This window comes from Eubalaena glacialis, chromosome 17 (genome assembly GCF_028564815.1).
Source record: "Eubalaena glacialis isolate mEubGla1 chromosome 17, mEubGla1.1.hap2.+ XY, whole genome shotgun sequence".
Classification (NCBI taxonomy): domain Eukaryota; kingdom Metazoa; phylum Chordata; class Mammalia; order Artiodactyla; family Balaenidae; genus Eubalaena; species Eubalaena glacialis.
The window spans coordinates 73,415,505-73,433,665 of record NC_083732.1 but is presented as its reverse complement, the minus strand read 5'-3'; the positions used below and the strand labels follow the sequence as shown (position 1 = coordinate 73,433,665).

The 18,161-nt window shown below is 41.2% G+C and overlaps 1 protein-coding gene across 3 annotated transcripts in view; it reads right to left on the bottom strand.

The window, feature by feature from the left end:
* The window catches only part of FAM91A1 (family with sequence similarity 91 member A1), a 41,842-nt gene extending 33,960 nt beyond the window's left edge, over positions 1-7,882 (bottom strand). For 2 of the 3 annotated variants that reach the window (XM_061171831.1, XM_061171832.1), the window contains exons 1-2: positions 7,582-7,882; positions 1,056-1,140 (exon numbers count right to left, since the gene is read on the bottom strand). In XM_061171831.1, the coding sequence (XP_061027814.1) occupies positions 1,056-1,140; positions 7,582-7,653 (157 nt within the window). In that variant the 5' untranslated portion in view covers positions 7,654-7,882. The remainder of the gene's footprint in view (positions 1-1,055; positions 1,141-7,581) is intronic. The other variant, XM_061171834.1, reaches the window with a different exon arrangement.
* Positions 7,883-18,161: the final 10,279 nt, after the last annotated feature.

Below are 18,161 nucleotides of genomic sequence, written 5' to 3'. Positions count from 1 at the left end.
GCAAAGAAAGTGAGCATGAGATGTCTCCCCCAAAAACCATAAGCTATAATCCATCCAATCCCTATGATACTTTACAAGACAGCCAATCTGAATGGCAGTTTTCTATGAAATCAAGTCTATTTTTAAAAATTATTTGCTGTTTTCTGTGTTTTAAATGTAAAAAAACCTCTGACTTCCATGGAATACGTTTTCATAGAAAACCTATCTCTGAAATACTACGCTTAAAATAAGAGTAACAAATGGGAGGGAAGACTAGCAGGGCAACAGAATAATCAAAGTAATCTGACAAATAAAAAGCGAACATTTAGGGCTTCCCTGGTGGCGCAGTGGTTGAGAATCTGCCTGCCAATGCAGGGGACACGGGTTCGAGCCCTGGTCTGGGAAGATCCCACATGCCTCGGAGCAACTAGGCCCGTGAGCCACAGCTACTGAGCCTGCGCGTCTGGAGCCTGTGCTCCGCAACAAGAGAGGCCGCGATAGTGAGAGGCCCGCGCACCGCGATGAAGAGTGGCCCCCACTTGCCGCAACTAGAGAAAGCCCTCGCACAGAAACGAAGACCCAACACAGCCAAAAATAAATAAATAAATAAATAATTTTTTTAAAAAAGTTTTTTAAAAAAAATGGAGCCAATTATGTTTAAAATTTGTTCCAATTATTATAGAAAAAGTCTTCATTAAAGTTATATTATTTGGAAAATTTATAGAGACCAAAACAAAACTCAAAGTCAAAAATCATTAAGAAGGAATGTACTTCTTTTCTGGCATATTTTCTCAGTAAACTAAAAAGAGGACAACTGAATCAAAATTAATATTCTATAGGTAAAATGAATCTATAAACAGTATTCTAAAAAATAATTTTCATTGGAATTAGAAAGAAAAATCTACTTGCTAATGCAAATTATTGTTAGGTGTGATGGGTCATTACAGAATTATTAAAGGCTGTACATGGAAAAATTTCAGTACCATGAAATATATAATGAAAAGATAGGAGAGATTTATGAAAATGTAATTCAGCAACAGTCATTTCTACCTCAATGTAAAAATGTCTCTACTTACCTAAGTTATTTCTGTATCGTAACTGATTGCGGATACTGTACAGGACAACCTGCTTCTCATATTCTCTCTGTGAATTTCCAAGACTCTAAAAAAAGTTTCAAATAGATTTAAAATAGTTTCTAAACTAAACAACAGTACTTTTACCCCATAAAATTTCAATACCATGCCCCCTAATTTTATCCTGGAATCTCTAATTTCCAGAACTGAGTAAAGATTTTCTTAAATTTTATCATACAAACTTTCCTGCTATGGTATTAGAGCAAAAATTCAATGTGTTTATCTTCAGTCTCCCTTTCTAAAAGGACTTACTGAAATTATCTGAAGTATTGAATATCAAATAAAAGAGCAGTCTGAGAGCATAACTTCACTTAAGTTAACAAAAAACTAAGTTCTACTAATAAAGATTTCCTTTTTTTTTTAAACATCTTTATTGGAGCATAATTGCTTTACAATGGTGTGTGAGTTTCTGCTTTGTAACAAAGTAAATCAGTTATACATATACATATGTCCCCATATCTCTTCCCTCTTGCGTCTCCCTCCCCATCCCACCCCTCTAGGTGGTCACAAAGCACCTAGCTGATCTCCCTGTGCTATGCGGCTGCTTCCCACTAGCTATCTATTTTACATTTGGTAGTGTATATATGCCCATGCCACTCTCTCACTTTGTCCAGGCTTACCCTTCCCCCTCCCTGTATCCTCAAGTCCATTCTCTAGTAGGTCTGTGTCTTTATTCCCGTCTTGCCCCTAGGTTCTTCATGACCATTTTTTTTTTCAGTTCCATATATATGTGTTAGCATACGGTATTTGTTTTTCTCTTTCTGACTTACTTCACTCTGTATGACAGACTCTAGGTCCATCCACCTCACTACAAATAACTCAGTTTCGTTTCTTTTTATGGCTGAGTAATAGTCCATTGCATATATGTGCCACATCTTCTTTATCCATTCATCTGTTGATGGACGCTTAGGTTGCTTCCATGTCCTGGTTATTGTAAATAGAGCTGCAATGAACATTGTGCTACATGACTCTTTTTGAATTATGGTTTTCTCAGGGTATATGCCCAGTAGTGGGATTGCTGGGTCATATGGTAGTTCTATTTTTAGTTTTTTAAGGAACCTCCATACTGTTCTCCACAGTGGCTGTATCAATTTACATTCCCACCAACAGTGCAAGAGGGTTCCCTTTTCTCCACACCCTCTCCAGCATTTATTGTTTGTAGACTTTTTTGATGCAATCCCTATCAAACTACCACTGGAATTTTTCACAGAACTAGAACAAAAAATTTCACAATTTGTATGGAAACACAAAAGACCCCGAATAGCCAAAGCAATCTTGAGAACGAAAAATGGAGCTGGAGGAATCAGGCTCCCTGACTTCAGACTATATTACAAAGCTACAGTAATCAAGACAGTTTGGTACTGGCACAAAAACAGAAATATAGATCAACGGAACAGGATAGAAAGCCCAGAGATAAGCCCACGCACATATGGTCACCTTATCTTTGATAAAGGAGGCAAGCATATACAGTGGAGAAAAGACAGCCTCTTCAATAAGTGGTGCTGGGAAAATTGGACAGGTACATGTAAAAGTATGAAATTAGAACACTCCCTGACACCATACACAAAAATAAACTCAAAATGGATTAAAGACCTAAGTGTAAGGCCAGACACTATCAAACTCTTAGAGGAAAACATAGGCAGAACACTCTATGACATAAAGCACAGCAAGATCCTTTTTGACCCAGCTCCTAGAGAAATGGAAATAAAAACAAAAATAAACAAATGGGACCTAATGAAACTTAAAAGCTTTTGCACAGCAAAGGAAACCATAAACAAGACCAAAAGACAACCCTCAGAAAGGGAGAAAATATTTGCAAATGAAGCAACTGACAAAGGATTAACCTCTAAAATTTACAAGCAGCTCATGCAGCTCAGTATCAAAAAAACAAACAACCCAATCTAAAAATGTGCAGAAGACCTAAGTAGACATTTCTCCAAAGAAGATATACAGATTGCCAACAAATACATGAAAGAATGATCAACATCATTAATCATTAGAGAAATGCAAATCAAAACTACAATGAGATATCATCTCACAGCGGTCAGAATGGCCATCACCAAAAGATTTCCTTCTCGACCATCTCCAATTTGTGTGGATGGATGGATTCTTGAACCTACATTTATTTAAATTTAAGAATGGCCACTAAGGACAGATCCCCGTCTGATGACTACTTACAGTTGAGGGCTATGATTATTAAAAATTAAGATTCCTGGAGAATGTACACTTAAAATGTACCTCTAAATACGATTATTTCTTAAAAACGTCATCTTATGGCCTCATTAGAAAACACTTAGACAATTTTAGAATTTCCGATATATTTTTTAGTGAGCAAAATGCTTTCTAGCTGTGAATTTAGTGTTTTAAGTTCAAAATTGGGTTCTCATGAAAGTAAAGAATAAGTTTGTCTGATTATAGTTAACATGATATTCAATGTGAGACCATAAACTTAATTTAATATGTGACTGCTATCCCCCTTCTAATTACTAGCTATGATCTTTCCAACACACTATAAAATAAGACATCTTAAGAGATTAATGACAGAAGGAACAGAGGACTCAGTTATTATACTTCTCACCCATAGGTTTCTGAAAGCCAAGGTAAATGTCCATGCACATACTTTCACTTAAGGCCATCTTCACAAAACAGATGAAACTCACATCTAAATAAACTGGAACAAAACTGGAACTACTGGTGGGTAGCATTTTAAGAAAAAAGGGACATAACGTGAGAAAACAAAATCTTTCTTCCTGCATCTAGATTAATTGATTTATCACAGGTTGAACCATAACCCACACTACTGCTGAAATGTTATGTGCTGACATTATTTTCATCCATTTTAACATTACAAGAAATCAAGAGTAAAGTTCATTGTAGAGAGACTGCTCTCCTATCTTTTATGTGGCACCAAAACCAGGGCCAGTATTGAAGATATTTAGGGGATTCAAAATATTAGGCTTTCTGTAAAACTTTTAAAGGATCTCCTCTAGCTCTACTGCCAAATAAAAGTCTCTTTCTCAAGGAACAGAGAACACACACACTCACTCACACAGCAGACAATTTGCTAAAATCTTAGCAACTTCCAAACTTGAGGATTTACTCTTCTGTTTCAAAATAAGTCCCTTAATTTATTCTAACTTACAACCGTTTTCTCCCTTTAAAACTCTTCCCAGTAACTCCAGGATAAAAAGTGTAAATCAAGCCACTTACACAAAATATAAGGTCCCCGTTATTTATAAGCTAATTAGAGAATACAGTATCTACTAAACATCTAAGTCTTTGCGCTAGTCATTAAGTAATGACTGGTCCTGATCAATACATGTGCATACACACAAATAACTAAAAACTGCATTAACAGCTGATTTTATTCTTCACTACCCTCGTATGTAAAATATAATTGCTTTGTTCACAAAGATTCTTTGGCTTCTCTTCCACGCCCACCCCAATTTCCCACCATCCACATTTTAAAACACTGCTGCCACTACAGGAGGCAACGAAAGAAAGGTCATTTTACTGGGAGACAGTGCAGACCCTGCAGAAATTCCCACCAGGTCTGACAAATGAAGCTGGGCTGCAGATAAAAGGAACTAAAACAGACGGAGTGACATAGAAACTGGCTGTAAAACACCCACTGTGCATCAGATGATGCTAAAAGCATAAAGAATTCTTTCTAAAGCTTTTGCTCCTACAAACCCCAATGTGCACCACCTCCCCCAAAATACACAATAGTTTTTTTTCATTGACCCTCCTTGGAACCTCATCATAAAATTTCCCTTCAAATAAAACAACTATGAATTGTTTTGAACAATGAATACTGGTAAACTATAGAAAGATCCTGAAATAACGGCCTGATCCATAACTTTTTAATGTATTTCTGAAAGTCTAGTATAGCTCACACGATGTAAAAAATTTTCATCTCATTTATATAAAAACTATTTTTTCAAACACATTTTTTAAAAAAACACATTAAAAAAAATCTGAATCACCTTCCACCAGCTTTCAAAACTGGGAAATATGAGTCACTTTCAAATTAAACTCATCAAAACTCACCAGAAACTCTTATCAAAGTACTTAGTACCTGTAACACCAAAAACCAAATTCTTTCCACACAAGGGCTACTCCCCACTTTTAAACTGACTAAGCTTTAGCTCCTGGAAAAAAATCTCAGACTGATACTATCACTCATTCACTGCAAAAGTATTTACTAAAAGCCAACTACGAGATAGGTGCTCAAAATACAAAAGCAAAAACAAGTACTGTAACCAGAAAATATAACACAGTGGGGTAAGTGCTATGGGTGAGAAATACAGTGCTGGGGCAGCACACCTGAGGGTCAACTACTCCAGAGATAGGTCAGGAAAACCTTTCTAGAGGAGTTAACACCTCAATTCAAAAAGAAGCAACATGTACTCTATGGAGACAAATAGAAATAGGACTGGGTTTGCAATTTAGAAACCTCACCACAGTACAGTATGAAGAATGGATAGGAGGGTACTTTTCTGAGTGCTAGACACCAGACAGAAAGCTAATGTACTAATCCAAGGTAGACCTAGGGAAAAAGAGCAAGGCTAGAGAAAATCCATGAAGTAACTTGTACAGATGGGTTTTGCAACACCTTCTACAAGCGGAAGCTTATCCTAAGCTAAAACACCAATTCTTGTAAGTGATCTCACCAAAAAAAGTTTTAATTTAATGTCATGCTTGTACTTAAGTATAACACTGTTCTGAGATTTTTAATAGTCATGACTAAGGTTTGGAAAGGCTTTTGCCGTATGTACAAAATAGATAACTAATAAGAACCTGCTGTATAAAAAAATAAATAAAATAAAATTCAAAAAAAAAGGCTTTTCCCAATACTAATTAAGATCAATTATTTCTGTTGGACATAATTGAATCATCCATCTTTCTTCTATTATGTTACATTTATTTTTGTGAAAGGAAGAGTAGAGAAAACATGGCAACAAAGAATTGTTGGTTCTTCCAGCTGTCTTGCCATATGCCACAAAACCCTAAAAACAAAAAGTGTCCATCAAAGCCCTCATTCCAGCTTAACAAGAGAAACTTAGTCTTTCAGGTTTAGAGCTTTCTTCTTCCCATTCAAGATTAACGTCACATGGGCAGCCACTGCCACCCAAGAATTCTGAGTTCCTTAAATTTACTTTTCCACTTTCTTGTGTTTTTGGTATCTTGAAGTGAAAGTGTTTTCTCTGCCACACGACGCACCGCCAGAACCTTAAATTATTCATTTCCTGGAACTAAGACTCCAAGCTGGGAGAGGAGGCAAAGTAATAATCCTTATACCATCACCACCACCAACCCAATCTTTCCAAATATGCCAGTGTCCAGCACCAATGGAAAACAGAATTTCACTCTCAACCAAGCAACATGGCAGGAACTTGAAGGTTAATCTATGACCAGAGAGAAACAGTGCCTTCTATACAGCACATATCACTCCTTCATAATCTTTACCACCGCCCACCATATTATGTATTTATTCATTTATTTGTTAACTGTCTTTCTTTACTAAAACGTAAGCTCCATGAAGACAGGGCTTTCCCGTGTTGACTGTTGCAAATGACCCGCACCTAAAACAAGGCACAGCACATAGTAGGTGTTCAATAAATATCTGTAAAACAACTGAGTAAAAATAACACTCAAGCATTTGAGAACTACCTCTCGGACAAAAACCTCCACATACCTCGCTCTCTTGTTGCAACATCTCTAATAAACCCATCTTGTTGACAGACTGAAGTCCAACAAAACAAAGTCCGAAAGCCCTTCAAAATCCGGCCCTGACCGCTACCACTCCCCACGCACTCACCAAGCCGCACAGCCAAACACACCAATACATTTACACCTCCGGATTCCGGTGATGGAGGAGGTCCCTCACTACTCTCAAAGCACGCTTTCACTCGTCCAAGCTTCTTAAAATGACTTTCCCTCTCGCTGGAAAATCTTGAATCCCTCTTAACTATCTATCTCTTATTCGTCCTTTAAGGCCCAATTTAAATGCCTCCCCTACACAACGTCCTGACACTCCCTGGACGCTTTCTGACGCCCTCCTCTGCGCGCTCGCATATACTATCATGCAGGTTCGTGTGAGCTGCTATCAGCCTGTAACGGATTCATTTGTTTCCCGTCCCTTTCCCACCATCCCGCAGTTCTGGAGGTCAAGAGCCGTGTTTTAAATTTGTTTCGAAGGTGCCTAGCCCAGTGCCCGGCTGAAGGGAGTCTGCGTGCGAAGGCGCCAAGCGAGCCCACTGGACACCATTCCATCCCATTTCGAAACGGCCCCGTCCTGCCCCTGTGGCCCCAGGACCGTCCCCTCCTCACCCGGGGGCTGCGGGTAGGTTATCTCAAGACCCTGGGCGGGGGAAGGCCGGGAGTCAGCCCAGAGGCGCCAGCCCCGGCCCCGCGGGCTCGGCGAGCAGGTGACGGCGGGGCGGGACCCCGGCCCCAGGTTCCATACCTGCCTCACGTTGGCCGGCAGCTTGCTCCAGGGGTAGTTGTGCCGGATGTGGAACTCCACGTCTATGTTCATGATGCCGGGAGCCCGGGAGGGCGGCGGCGGCCGGGACCGCAGCTGCAACGACGCCTCCCGCCTGCCCGCCCTTGGCCCGTCCGAGGAGCCCGCGGGAGGCCCCACGCCTCACACTGCGGACGGCCCGGGCTGCCCCATGGCCTGGGCTCCCGACAGCTCGGTGCGGCCCGGGCCACGGGAGCACCGGACACAGGGGGCCGGACGCCTCGGCGGCTCCAAGTTTCTTCCTAGTTTCGGCCCGCCGGAAACGGCTTCGGCCGTGCGTCACTTCCGCTCGCCGGCGCGAGGCCGGGGGGCGGAGCCCGGGACCAGCCTTCCTGCCCGCCCCCTGCAGGCTGTGGGGCGGGGCAGCGAGGTAGCGCCGGGAGGGACCCGGGTAGCGGCGCCTTGCTCGCGCGCTCCGTGTCCTTCTGTTAGTCTCTGGATGAGTCAATTGGGTTTGTATTGCCATTGCTGGATGACCCACTTTCCCCCAAATGAGAGCCCGGGTGGCCCTGTAGCAGGCGGTTACAGGCACTGGGGTGGGGCCGGCCAAGAAGCAGCGACTTGGGAAGGGGGCCATAGTTGACTTAAAAAAGGGCAAGAACGGTGAGGTCCCGGGGGCTCTTAAGAGCCAACCCCGAACCGAGGCCAGGTGGAAGGGGTCCAGGCTGATGAAGGATATGTGTAAGTCAGAGCTTTCCCCCCAGTGGAGTGGTAGAGCAAAGGTCTAGTGATCCTTCATCCCCTCCTGGTAGTTGCTACATCTTGTGGAAGAGAAACAGTTGGGCTCTCCTTCAGAGCTCCAAATTCTTGTTTTGTTGCGACCCGGCTGGCGGGATCTTAGTTCTCCCACCAGGGATTGAACCCCCCGGCCCTCCGCAGTGCAAGCGCAGAGTCCTAACCATTGGACGGCCAGGGAATTCCCACAAAGGTCCAAATTCTTAAAATGTAGGGATTCAGGGAGTTGAAATGGTAAACAGCCGGTGCTGACGTCGGGGAGGTCCAGAAGGAATCTAGGAGATAAGATTCTTGCGTGCAGCCTGTTGCTGCTCTGCTCCTTACAGATGGCTCCAGAGTCGCTTTTTAAAGGCAGAAATTCAGACACTCTTAATTTCAGTTCTAGTGAGAAGGTCTTTGGGGACACTTTCTTCCAGAATTTGTTACACTGGCTTAGCAAACCCATGACCCTTGTTACTGGCAAGCAACCATAGTATTTGTTTCAGTTTTAAACCATGGTTTTAGGGGCCTTCCCTGGTGGTCCAGCGGTAAAGAATCCGCCTTCCAATGCAGGGGACAATCCCTGGTCCCGGGGAACTAAGAGGGGAACTAAGATCCCGCATGCCGCGGGGCAACGAAGCCCCAGCACCACAACTGCTGAGCTCGCACTCCTCAACGAAAGAGCCCATGCGCCCTGGAGCCCTCGCGCCACAAGTAGAAAGATAAATCCGCACTCCACAACTAGAGAAAAGCCCGAGCGCCGCGACAAGAGATCCCGCACACCTCAACGAAGATCCCGTGTACCGCAAATAAGACCCGACGCAGCCAAGAAAACAAGGAAAATAAATAAATTTTAAAAAAGAAAACAACGGTTTTAAATATTTTATTCCACACCTGACAGATGTATACTTAGAACTTTTTGTGACACCTAGGGCACAGCTCAGCAGCAGCCTGACGCATGGCAGAGACCTTTTTATCTCTGATGAGTTGAAACAAATAGGACCCACGCTGCCCTTGCATAGATATATTGGTCTCGTGTTATCCAACTATAAGAGCCCATAACTAAGTACTTTGAATTCTATGTCTATAGACCCTCGACATCATAGCTAAAATTAAAAGAACTCTGACCATGAGATGTTTATTCAACAAGTATTGATTGCCTGCCTGCTATGTATTAAGCCCTTGACTTACAACAGGTTATTTCTCACAACCTTATGAAAGAATCCCACTCTTAAAATCCCAATTTAACAGAGGAGGAAACCGAGGCTTGGCAGGGCTGCCTGACTTACTCATAAGATCACACAGGTGGTAGAGACAGCGCCAAACTGGAGCCTAAGACTCTCTCCTGCCAGAGCCATCCTTTCAGTTCCTTGATTCAGGCTCTCACTGAACTGTTCTGCCTGCTGTTCCAATTCAGATAATGTTCATTTAAAGTCAACAACATAAATCCCCCTCAAAAATATTTTTTGAATAATTAAGTGTAGAAGAACTCAAATTCTTCCAAAGTCTAACTTTGATTTAATGCAATGTAACAATGAAAATTAAAGTCAACATAATTTTTAAATCTTTGTAAACCATTGTTTAGGGAATTATAGCAAACATGAGCACCTGCTAAATTCATCTTTTTTGTTTATCAACAATTATTGACCATGGTGTAGACACATCTGAAACTACAGAAGTAGACAGGGGATGGTGGAAGTGAACTTACACCTGCTAAATCAATAAGACACGAACCTTTGGAAACTTGACCATCAAAAGAAAAGAATCTAACTCAGTAAGTAGAATAGGAAAGATTAGTATAGAAAAGATCCTAATGCAGCAAGTAGCTGAGAAAGAAATTTGAAGGAGGAAATGGTAATGGGTCAAAGCTACGTATGGGAAAAATCCAAACAGCAAGCCCTTCTAAGGAGGAACTGATGACAGAGTTTGGCTTATGAAACACAGGTGCTAATTAAAATACTGATCTGCCTCATTTCCCCCAAGGTGCCAGTCTTTGAGAGACGGGAAACAAAGCAGTTCAGAGAGACCATAGGTTAATCCATAGGGCTCAAAGACCCCTCTGCTGGGAAGTTCAGGAACAGGACTGCTCCCTCAAACAGCAGGAAGCAAAAACAACTCATTGGGCTCCACATGTAGCACTCATTACATCATGGAGCCTCTCTGGTAAACGGTAATGTCCATTCTTTTAGGTCCTTGACTCAGACCCCCTACTATTTCTGCTTCAGTAGACCTTTGCTATTCAAATTCCAGAGAGGTCAGAAACTGCAGAGTGTTAGAAACCCCATTCCAGAAGCTACCATTCAAATTAACCTTATGGATTAACAATGTGTTCAGGAATACAAGGGCAATGAGATTCCATCTTATCTGGCTTTACCAACTTGGACTAAGGAAAATTACTCAGTTGTCTTGAGCAGCTGCCCTTCAGAAAGACTACAGAACCATTTCATTCCCACAATTCCAACAAAAATAAGGAGCAGAAACAACCCGGAAGTAGGGCGCTATCTGGTGGACTAATTTCACAGACTCCAGAATATCACTCCCTGTGGTAGATAGAATAATGGCCCCCAAAGATGTCCCCATCTCATTCCCTGGAACCTGAGAATATGTTGCCTGATATGGCAGAAGGGGCTTTGCTGGTGTGAGTAAGTGAAGGATCTTGAGATGGGGGTATAGCCTGGATTATCCAAGTGGGCTCAATGTAATCACAGGGTTCTTAGGAGAGGGAGGCAGGAAAGTCAGTCAGAGACGGAGATGGGACAATTGAAGCAGAGGTTGAAGTGACACAGGGCCCCAGGGTAAAGAACATGGGCAGCTTCTTGGATCTGGAAAAGGAAAACAGATTCTCCCCCAAAGCTTCCAAAAAGATCATAGCCCTGCCAACTCATTTTGGACTTCTGATCTCCAGAACTCTAAGATAATAAATTTGTGTTGTTTTAGGCCACTAAATTTGCAGTAATCTGTTACCGCATCCATAGGAAATTAATATACTCCCACAACAATCAAATACTCCAACACCCAAACAGCTGATCAAATTCATAATTTCATAATTAAATCAAATTTCATAATTAAACCATTATAGTTGAAGTATAAATACCCTTAGGAGGAATAATAGCTTTTTAGCCTTATCATTTTTTAGTATGTACAAGCTGTCACATCTTTTTCTGAGAGGAAGTTTGAAAGAGAAAGAGCTTGGGGATTAAATGAGGCCAAGGAAGGATCTGTAGAGGAGGAAGGGGTGTCTAGAGAGAAGAAAGAGGAAGTCACTGAGAACATTTTCTGTTTCACAGTTTTGCCTGGGCCTGACCTTGGCCATGGTTTTCCCTCCTGAATGTGCTTTGTTCTGTTCCATGAACCAAGGCATCACCCCTGATGCTCAGCACCATGACCTAGCTTGTTATCACCTCACGGCTTTTGCCCTTGCTGTTCCCTTGGCTTTGAATGCCTTTCCCCAGACCTTTGCAAAGCAGGCTCCCTTCATTCCACCCATTGTCACTTAGAGCGGCCTTCGCCAAATTCTCTGTCCCACCTAGCCACTTCTCCACCACCTCTCTGCAACACATTATCTTGGTTTATTTCCTTTGTTGCAAAGAATCACTAATGGACATTATCCTGCTTGATTTCTTGTTTATTATCTGTCTCCCCAGCAAAAATACAATCTCCATGGAAGAAAGAACTTTGTCTCATCATCAGTCTATCCCCAGTACCTAGAATCATGCCTCACACATAGTAAGTGCTCAATAAATGCCATTGAACGTATTGAATGAGTGAATCAGTTATGTGACACCTGAGCTCTTCCATGTCACCTTCTTGGTTAAGTCTTCCCCAACCACGTTATTTAAAATTGTAACACATCTCCAGTCCTTCTCAGCCACCTCCCCTACATTACTTTTCTTTGTAACACTTATTACCATCTAATATATTTAATAATTTACTTAGTTTTAAAATTGTCTCCCCTATCAGACATGAAGCACCCCAAATGTAGGAACTTCTGTCTGCTTTGTTCTCAGCCTTGCCCTCAGGCTTAGAACAACACATAGTATTGAATGAATGAATAGATGTTGCATAGGGAGCAGAATTCTCCTAAAAATCCAGATTTGGGGATCTTCTTGAAAATGTGGGAAATCCCACAGCATTGGACCCCCTTCCCCACACCAGTCAGTGGAGCTGAGGACAGGCTACCCGGCTTAGACAGAACGTGGGCTTTCTCAGGGCCACGTTCTCCACCACCCCTACCTCTGTTAAGAAGCTGTCAGTTGCAAAACCCATCTCACTTGTACTTTGTTTATCTCAGGGTAGAGAAATATTTCTCTAACCTTGTCTCTGTCGAAACTGAAGGAAATGAACGCTAGACTGGAAGACCCAGCCGTCTAGTCTCACTCACATTATAGACTTCAGAAATACCAAGACATTTAGAATTCCCTAAACGTGCCACACTCCTTAATCCCTTTGGGTCTTTGCATGCAGAATACCCGTCTGGAATGCTTTTCCTCCTTCTCCACCTGAAAACCTTCTCATCCTGACACTGTGAATGGAACACTGAAGAATCAGGAGGTGACAATGGAGAGGTGGGAAGAAGCACGAACATATGGGACCATTGTCCTCTACATTAGGGAGTTTCTAGGATTTTCTTCTACAAGTGATAGAAAACAACGTAAGAGCTGTCTGTTTTAGAGAGAAGCTGAGAGATCCTTTGCCACGTAGCCTGGGAAATATGAATATTATATATTTATATAATAAAGAGAATGTTATGTTTCTGCCATCTGAAGTCAGTCTGTGTTTAGAACATTTGTGGTCTGACGTGGCAATGAATACTGACTGTTCCAATAGCAAGCCACGTCACCTCAACACAAAGGCTGAACAATTGTAATCGTTACAGTGCCCACTAGGGGCTGATCTCACACAACATTTCTATACCTACAACCTAAGTTCTACACTTCCTCATTTATTGACTTTTATCCAAACCATTCTCTGAAGCCTCAAAGTCCTTGAAATTCTTTCCCTAATTTGTCTCCAGTATCTGATAGCACCAAATACTTCCTTGGAAACTGATGGAGTTAGGACAGCTGAGCAGTGGTCCAACTGAGGTTTGTACAATCTCAAGGTCACCATTAAGCCTCGAGTTTGCGCTCCTTGGTAGCTCTGGTAGACAGGATAAGTCAGTCAGCTACAAGGCATGGTTTATCCTTAACTGAACATATTTTCACAATATCCATCATGGGGAGTAAAATCACATTTTGAGTGAATAGGATTTGTGAATTCTACAGTAGGTATGCAACTTAATTTTTTAAAAAGAGGTTGGAGTAGCTGGAAAAATAACTATAGAGGTAAAAGGGACAAGGTTATGAAAGCCCAGAGAAGTGAGGAGGTATCTGGAGAGTTTCTCTCATTTCTCCCCCTTTACCTCATCAAATCAGTTAACTTAAGTAAGTGGATAAGATACAGAATAAAAATTTTAATGCCATTTTTTTTTACTGGGGGGAGAGGGTAGTTCTAGGAGCATGAGAATCACCTGAGAAGTTTTTTAAACTTACCAACATCCAAACCTCACACCAGAGCAATTATATCAGAATTCTTCAGTTGGAGCCCAGGTAATGCATGTTTTTAAAATATTCCCAGGTGACTCAAAGCACAGTGCTGGCAACCACTTCTCAGGCCTCTTTGGGCCTCAGGTACTCAATGAGCACTTGTTGAAATGAATTTGTAAAATGAGGAGGTTAGCAAAGACGACTGCTACTGTCCATTCTAACTCTACAGCTCAATAATTCCACGGCCAACTCTAATATAATTTTTTTCGTATTCAAAATAATCCCCCCAATCTAGACTTTTCTGTACGACAAATAAGCAGGCATCTATTCAACACTGGTGTAGACCGAGGAAGTAATTTCTCTACCCCTTGGTAACCGTTGGGAGAGCCATGAGATAAATAAAGAATTACATGCTATTGGACTAATATGCAAATTATCTGAGTTTGTGTTACACATATGGTATGGGTCCATCTCAGATCTTTTTAGCTCATTTGGGTATATTGTCACAGTGGCTTAGAACTTGGCTGAAATGAAATATTTTTTGTTTCCTTCTACATTGTGTCACTCAAACTTTACACCTTTAGCAACAGGTAATCTAACTGTCCAACAAGAAATACAAGTTTGTCTACTAGTATAATCTGTGATCAAGGATTAAATGAAGTATAATAGGACTGTTTCATGACCTCTGTAAATGAGATCTCAGTGAGAGACAGGATATTTTCTTGGCTCCCATTACAACTGATTCCAGGAAAATGGAAATTGGCTCTTTCTTGGCCCAGGTCTACGTAAGCATTTGTTCTCTCACTTTACAGAAGTAAATTCTCTTTCTTTTAGAATTTGCAAAGATTGAATTCAATGTCATTAGTGACCATATCTTTTTAGAATTTATATAGCCTCAATGCACAGTAATTTCTTTCTTTCTTTCTTCCTTGCTTCCTTTCTCTTTCTTCCTTCCTTCTTTTCTCCTTCTTCCTTCCTTCCTTCCTTCCTTTCTTTCTTTCTTTCTCTCTTTCTCTCTTTCTCTCTTTCTTTCTTTCTTTCCTTTCTTTCTCTTTTAAAGGATATTAAAAGCCAACTGAATCATGTACCTGGTAAAAGGTAAGCCCAGGAAAGCAAAAGTCAGGAAAAATTAATTAAAAAGCCAGTATCATCCACTTGCCTTTGAGCAGATAAGGATTATTACAGAGAAAGACAAAGTCAAGGTTCATCTTTTGAAATAAAAAAATAGGATTTTTGAGTCTAAGACAGTAGTCTTGAAAGCCAGGCTTTGTTGAGAAACAGTTTTCTGAATTAGTTTATTTTAGTTCCCACTGGCATATCTTGAGGAGAAACAGGGGAGAAAGATGAAATCTTCAAGGTGGAGCATAGCTGAGTAGAAACCATTGCCCCAATGAGATGGCTGTATTTAAACAGGAAGAGACCAAATTAAGAGTAATGTATACCTGCAATTAACACTATTGTAAACCAACTCTAAGTTTTTTAAAGAAGAGTGTCTTAACTGATAGATTTAAGGCCCCACCCCCTGCACACACACTACCCTGTGGGGTGAGAGTGTGAGGACAAACTGATTCACCTTCAAAAATAAAGCAGCTATAATATTATTTGTCAATGTGAATGGTCGTGTATGAACATTCTCAACCCCAAAACAACTGCCAGCTTTAATCGGAGCTAAGACTTCTTTTCTGCACAGAAAAGATAAGGAGCAAGACTGAACTGGAGGGCTAGTCCCTCACTTAATTCGATGCAATATAAAGAGGAATACAAGGATGGGTACAAGATGATAAGTGGGGCCAGTGGAAAGAAGTGGTTCTTCCGATTATGACTTCTGGAAGCAATCGTGAAGGAGGTGACTTTTTTGTTGGGCTTTAATGCTCAGATAGATCTGAAGGGATTGGAGGGAAGGTTTTGGCTGGCAAAGAATGGTATGGGAGATGCCATGAAGGCCAGGGCACACTAAAATAAAAAGGATTAGGTGATGCTCTTGCTAGACTCTGGTGTCTAGTAAAATTTAATGATTTAATGACCAGAAAGCCCTACCTGAGAGAGGATTTGTCCTTTCATAGCTCTTCAATGTTTTATGATGTATTAATACATCATGAACATAATATTGATCACTGTGTTCAAAATCCTAACAACCATATTCAAATATAGAGAATGGACGTAATTTATAATCTGTCCTATTTTTACATAGAACACCACCCGCAAAAAAAAAAGAAAGAAAAGAAAAGAAAAAAAAATTCTTGATGTGATCAAACACCAAGTCAGGGAAAGAAACATGTACTGGCTTAAAAATCTAAAGAGACTGAGGTCACCTGTCATTTCTTGCCAAGTGTACAGCCACTGGATTCTAGAAAAATGAGACGCTGGTTGTTCATTTTATAAGTAAGCCACAAAGTTAAAGATTCACCACATACTGCATTAAAAACCAATGGCTGGTACAAGCTGGTACTGTGTATTTACTTGTGATATGAGAAACGAGACACGCCTGCTATTAACGAATAATGACATGATACTGTGGAAGACTACCTAGGAAAGCATACCAGAGTGGCTTAGTCATATCATTTACTCTTGCTGGTAATTATTTCTGGGCTTCTCACTGAGAGACTTCAGAATTCTCTAGGCCAGGAGTTCTCAACTGGGGGCAATGTTGTCTCCAGGGGACATCTGACAATGTCTGGAGACATGTTTGGTGGTCACAACTGGAGAAGATATACTGGCATCCAGTGGGTAGAAGCCAGAAAGGCTGCCCTAAAATGCATAGGATAGTCCCACACATAACACACAAAAAAGAATTACCTGCTCAAAATATCAATAGTGCCGAAGTTGAGAACTCTCCTTGGCATGAAAATGAGTACTCGAAAAGCATTCACCCCCAAATTTCTGACACCAAATCCTAAATCAGTTCTGCAGATTTTTGGTGCAATCATTGTACAGGAATCCATATCCACCCTAATATATGCAGTTGTCAGGTAGAGAGTAGTGGCATGAATTCAAATCCTCACTTGACTATTTATTGAGTGAACTCTCGTTTAACCCCTTTGGACCTTAGGTCCCTATCCGTAAAATGGGGGAAATAATAGTAACTATCTCATAAAGTTGATGTGATGTTTAAGTAAATAAACAAATGTAAAATTCTTAGAACACGGTCTTGCCCATAACACTAAATAAATGTAAAATTTTGTATTATTAGTGTTAATTTTATCATCATTATCATCATCATCATCATTACTTGGCATAAAGAGAAATGTAAAGATTTTCATTTACCTAGACTAATTTCCAAAAATTCAGTCATTTGAATAATAATTTTATTATTTCCAATATCATCTAAACTACTATTTACTTAAGATTTTTCTTTAAATTGTCACACTTCGCACTCTTCATAAACTTTTCCTGTCCTTCGCAGGTTTGATATCTTAACTGTATCTTCCTAATGCACATAACATAATGCCATGCTATCAAAGCAAAGATTTTGTGTTTGACATAAAATCATCTCATGTGTCCTGTGCCCCACTGGTAAACATGCCACAGTTAGACAGCCAACCCCTTTCTAATGGACTTTTGTCATTCATTTGGCTGCTCAACAGCAAAACATTTTATTAATCTTGCTGGAGGCAGAGTCCACCTCCCATCAAAGAAGTTATAAATGCCAATATTCCCTTTCCCAGCTGCCTTTGCAGCCGAGGCATGAGCACGTGACCTCAGCCTCACCAATCAGACGTGCTCGGGCCGGAGTGTGAATCAGGAGCTGCTGACCAAAAGAAGCAGGCATGTGTCAATCTTCTCAGTCTCAGCAAGATGAGCTTCAGTGGCTATAGTGGCATGCAGCCCTGGGAGGCTGAGGTGGCAGAGATTCTCTCGCTGACCCAAGATTACCCAGTATTGAGTGAATTCCCAGAACTGCAAACTCAAATGCTAGAGGGACCAAGGCAAGTAAATGAGCAACACGAGCCAGGTCAGGGGGTAGGGGGGACGGTGCAATCTTGAGGTCTCGTATCCTCTTCTAACATGGGCATCTACTGCTCGGTTCCAGCCATTGGTTTACAAGTGGAGATAGAAGCCCGGTACTACTAAAAAATCAGGTCTGATTTTTTGAGAGAAACAGAAACTCTGAATTTTATGTGGACTTGATGGGCAACTAATTCAAACACACAAATAAACACTCACCATGTAGGGCATCATTGATGGGCACGTGCCTGTGAGCCGGCCGGGGTATTCCTAAATCCTCTCACTTCTTATCTCGCCTTCAGTGGAAGGGTTAATGAAGAGAGAAGTTAAAGCAGCCTC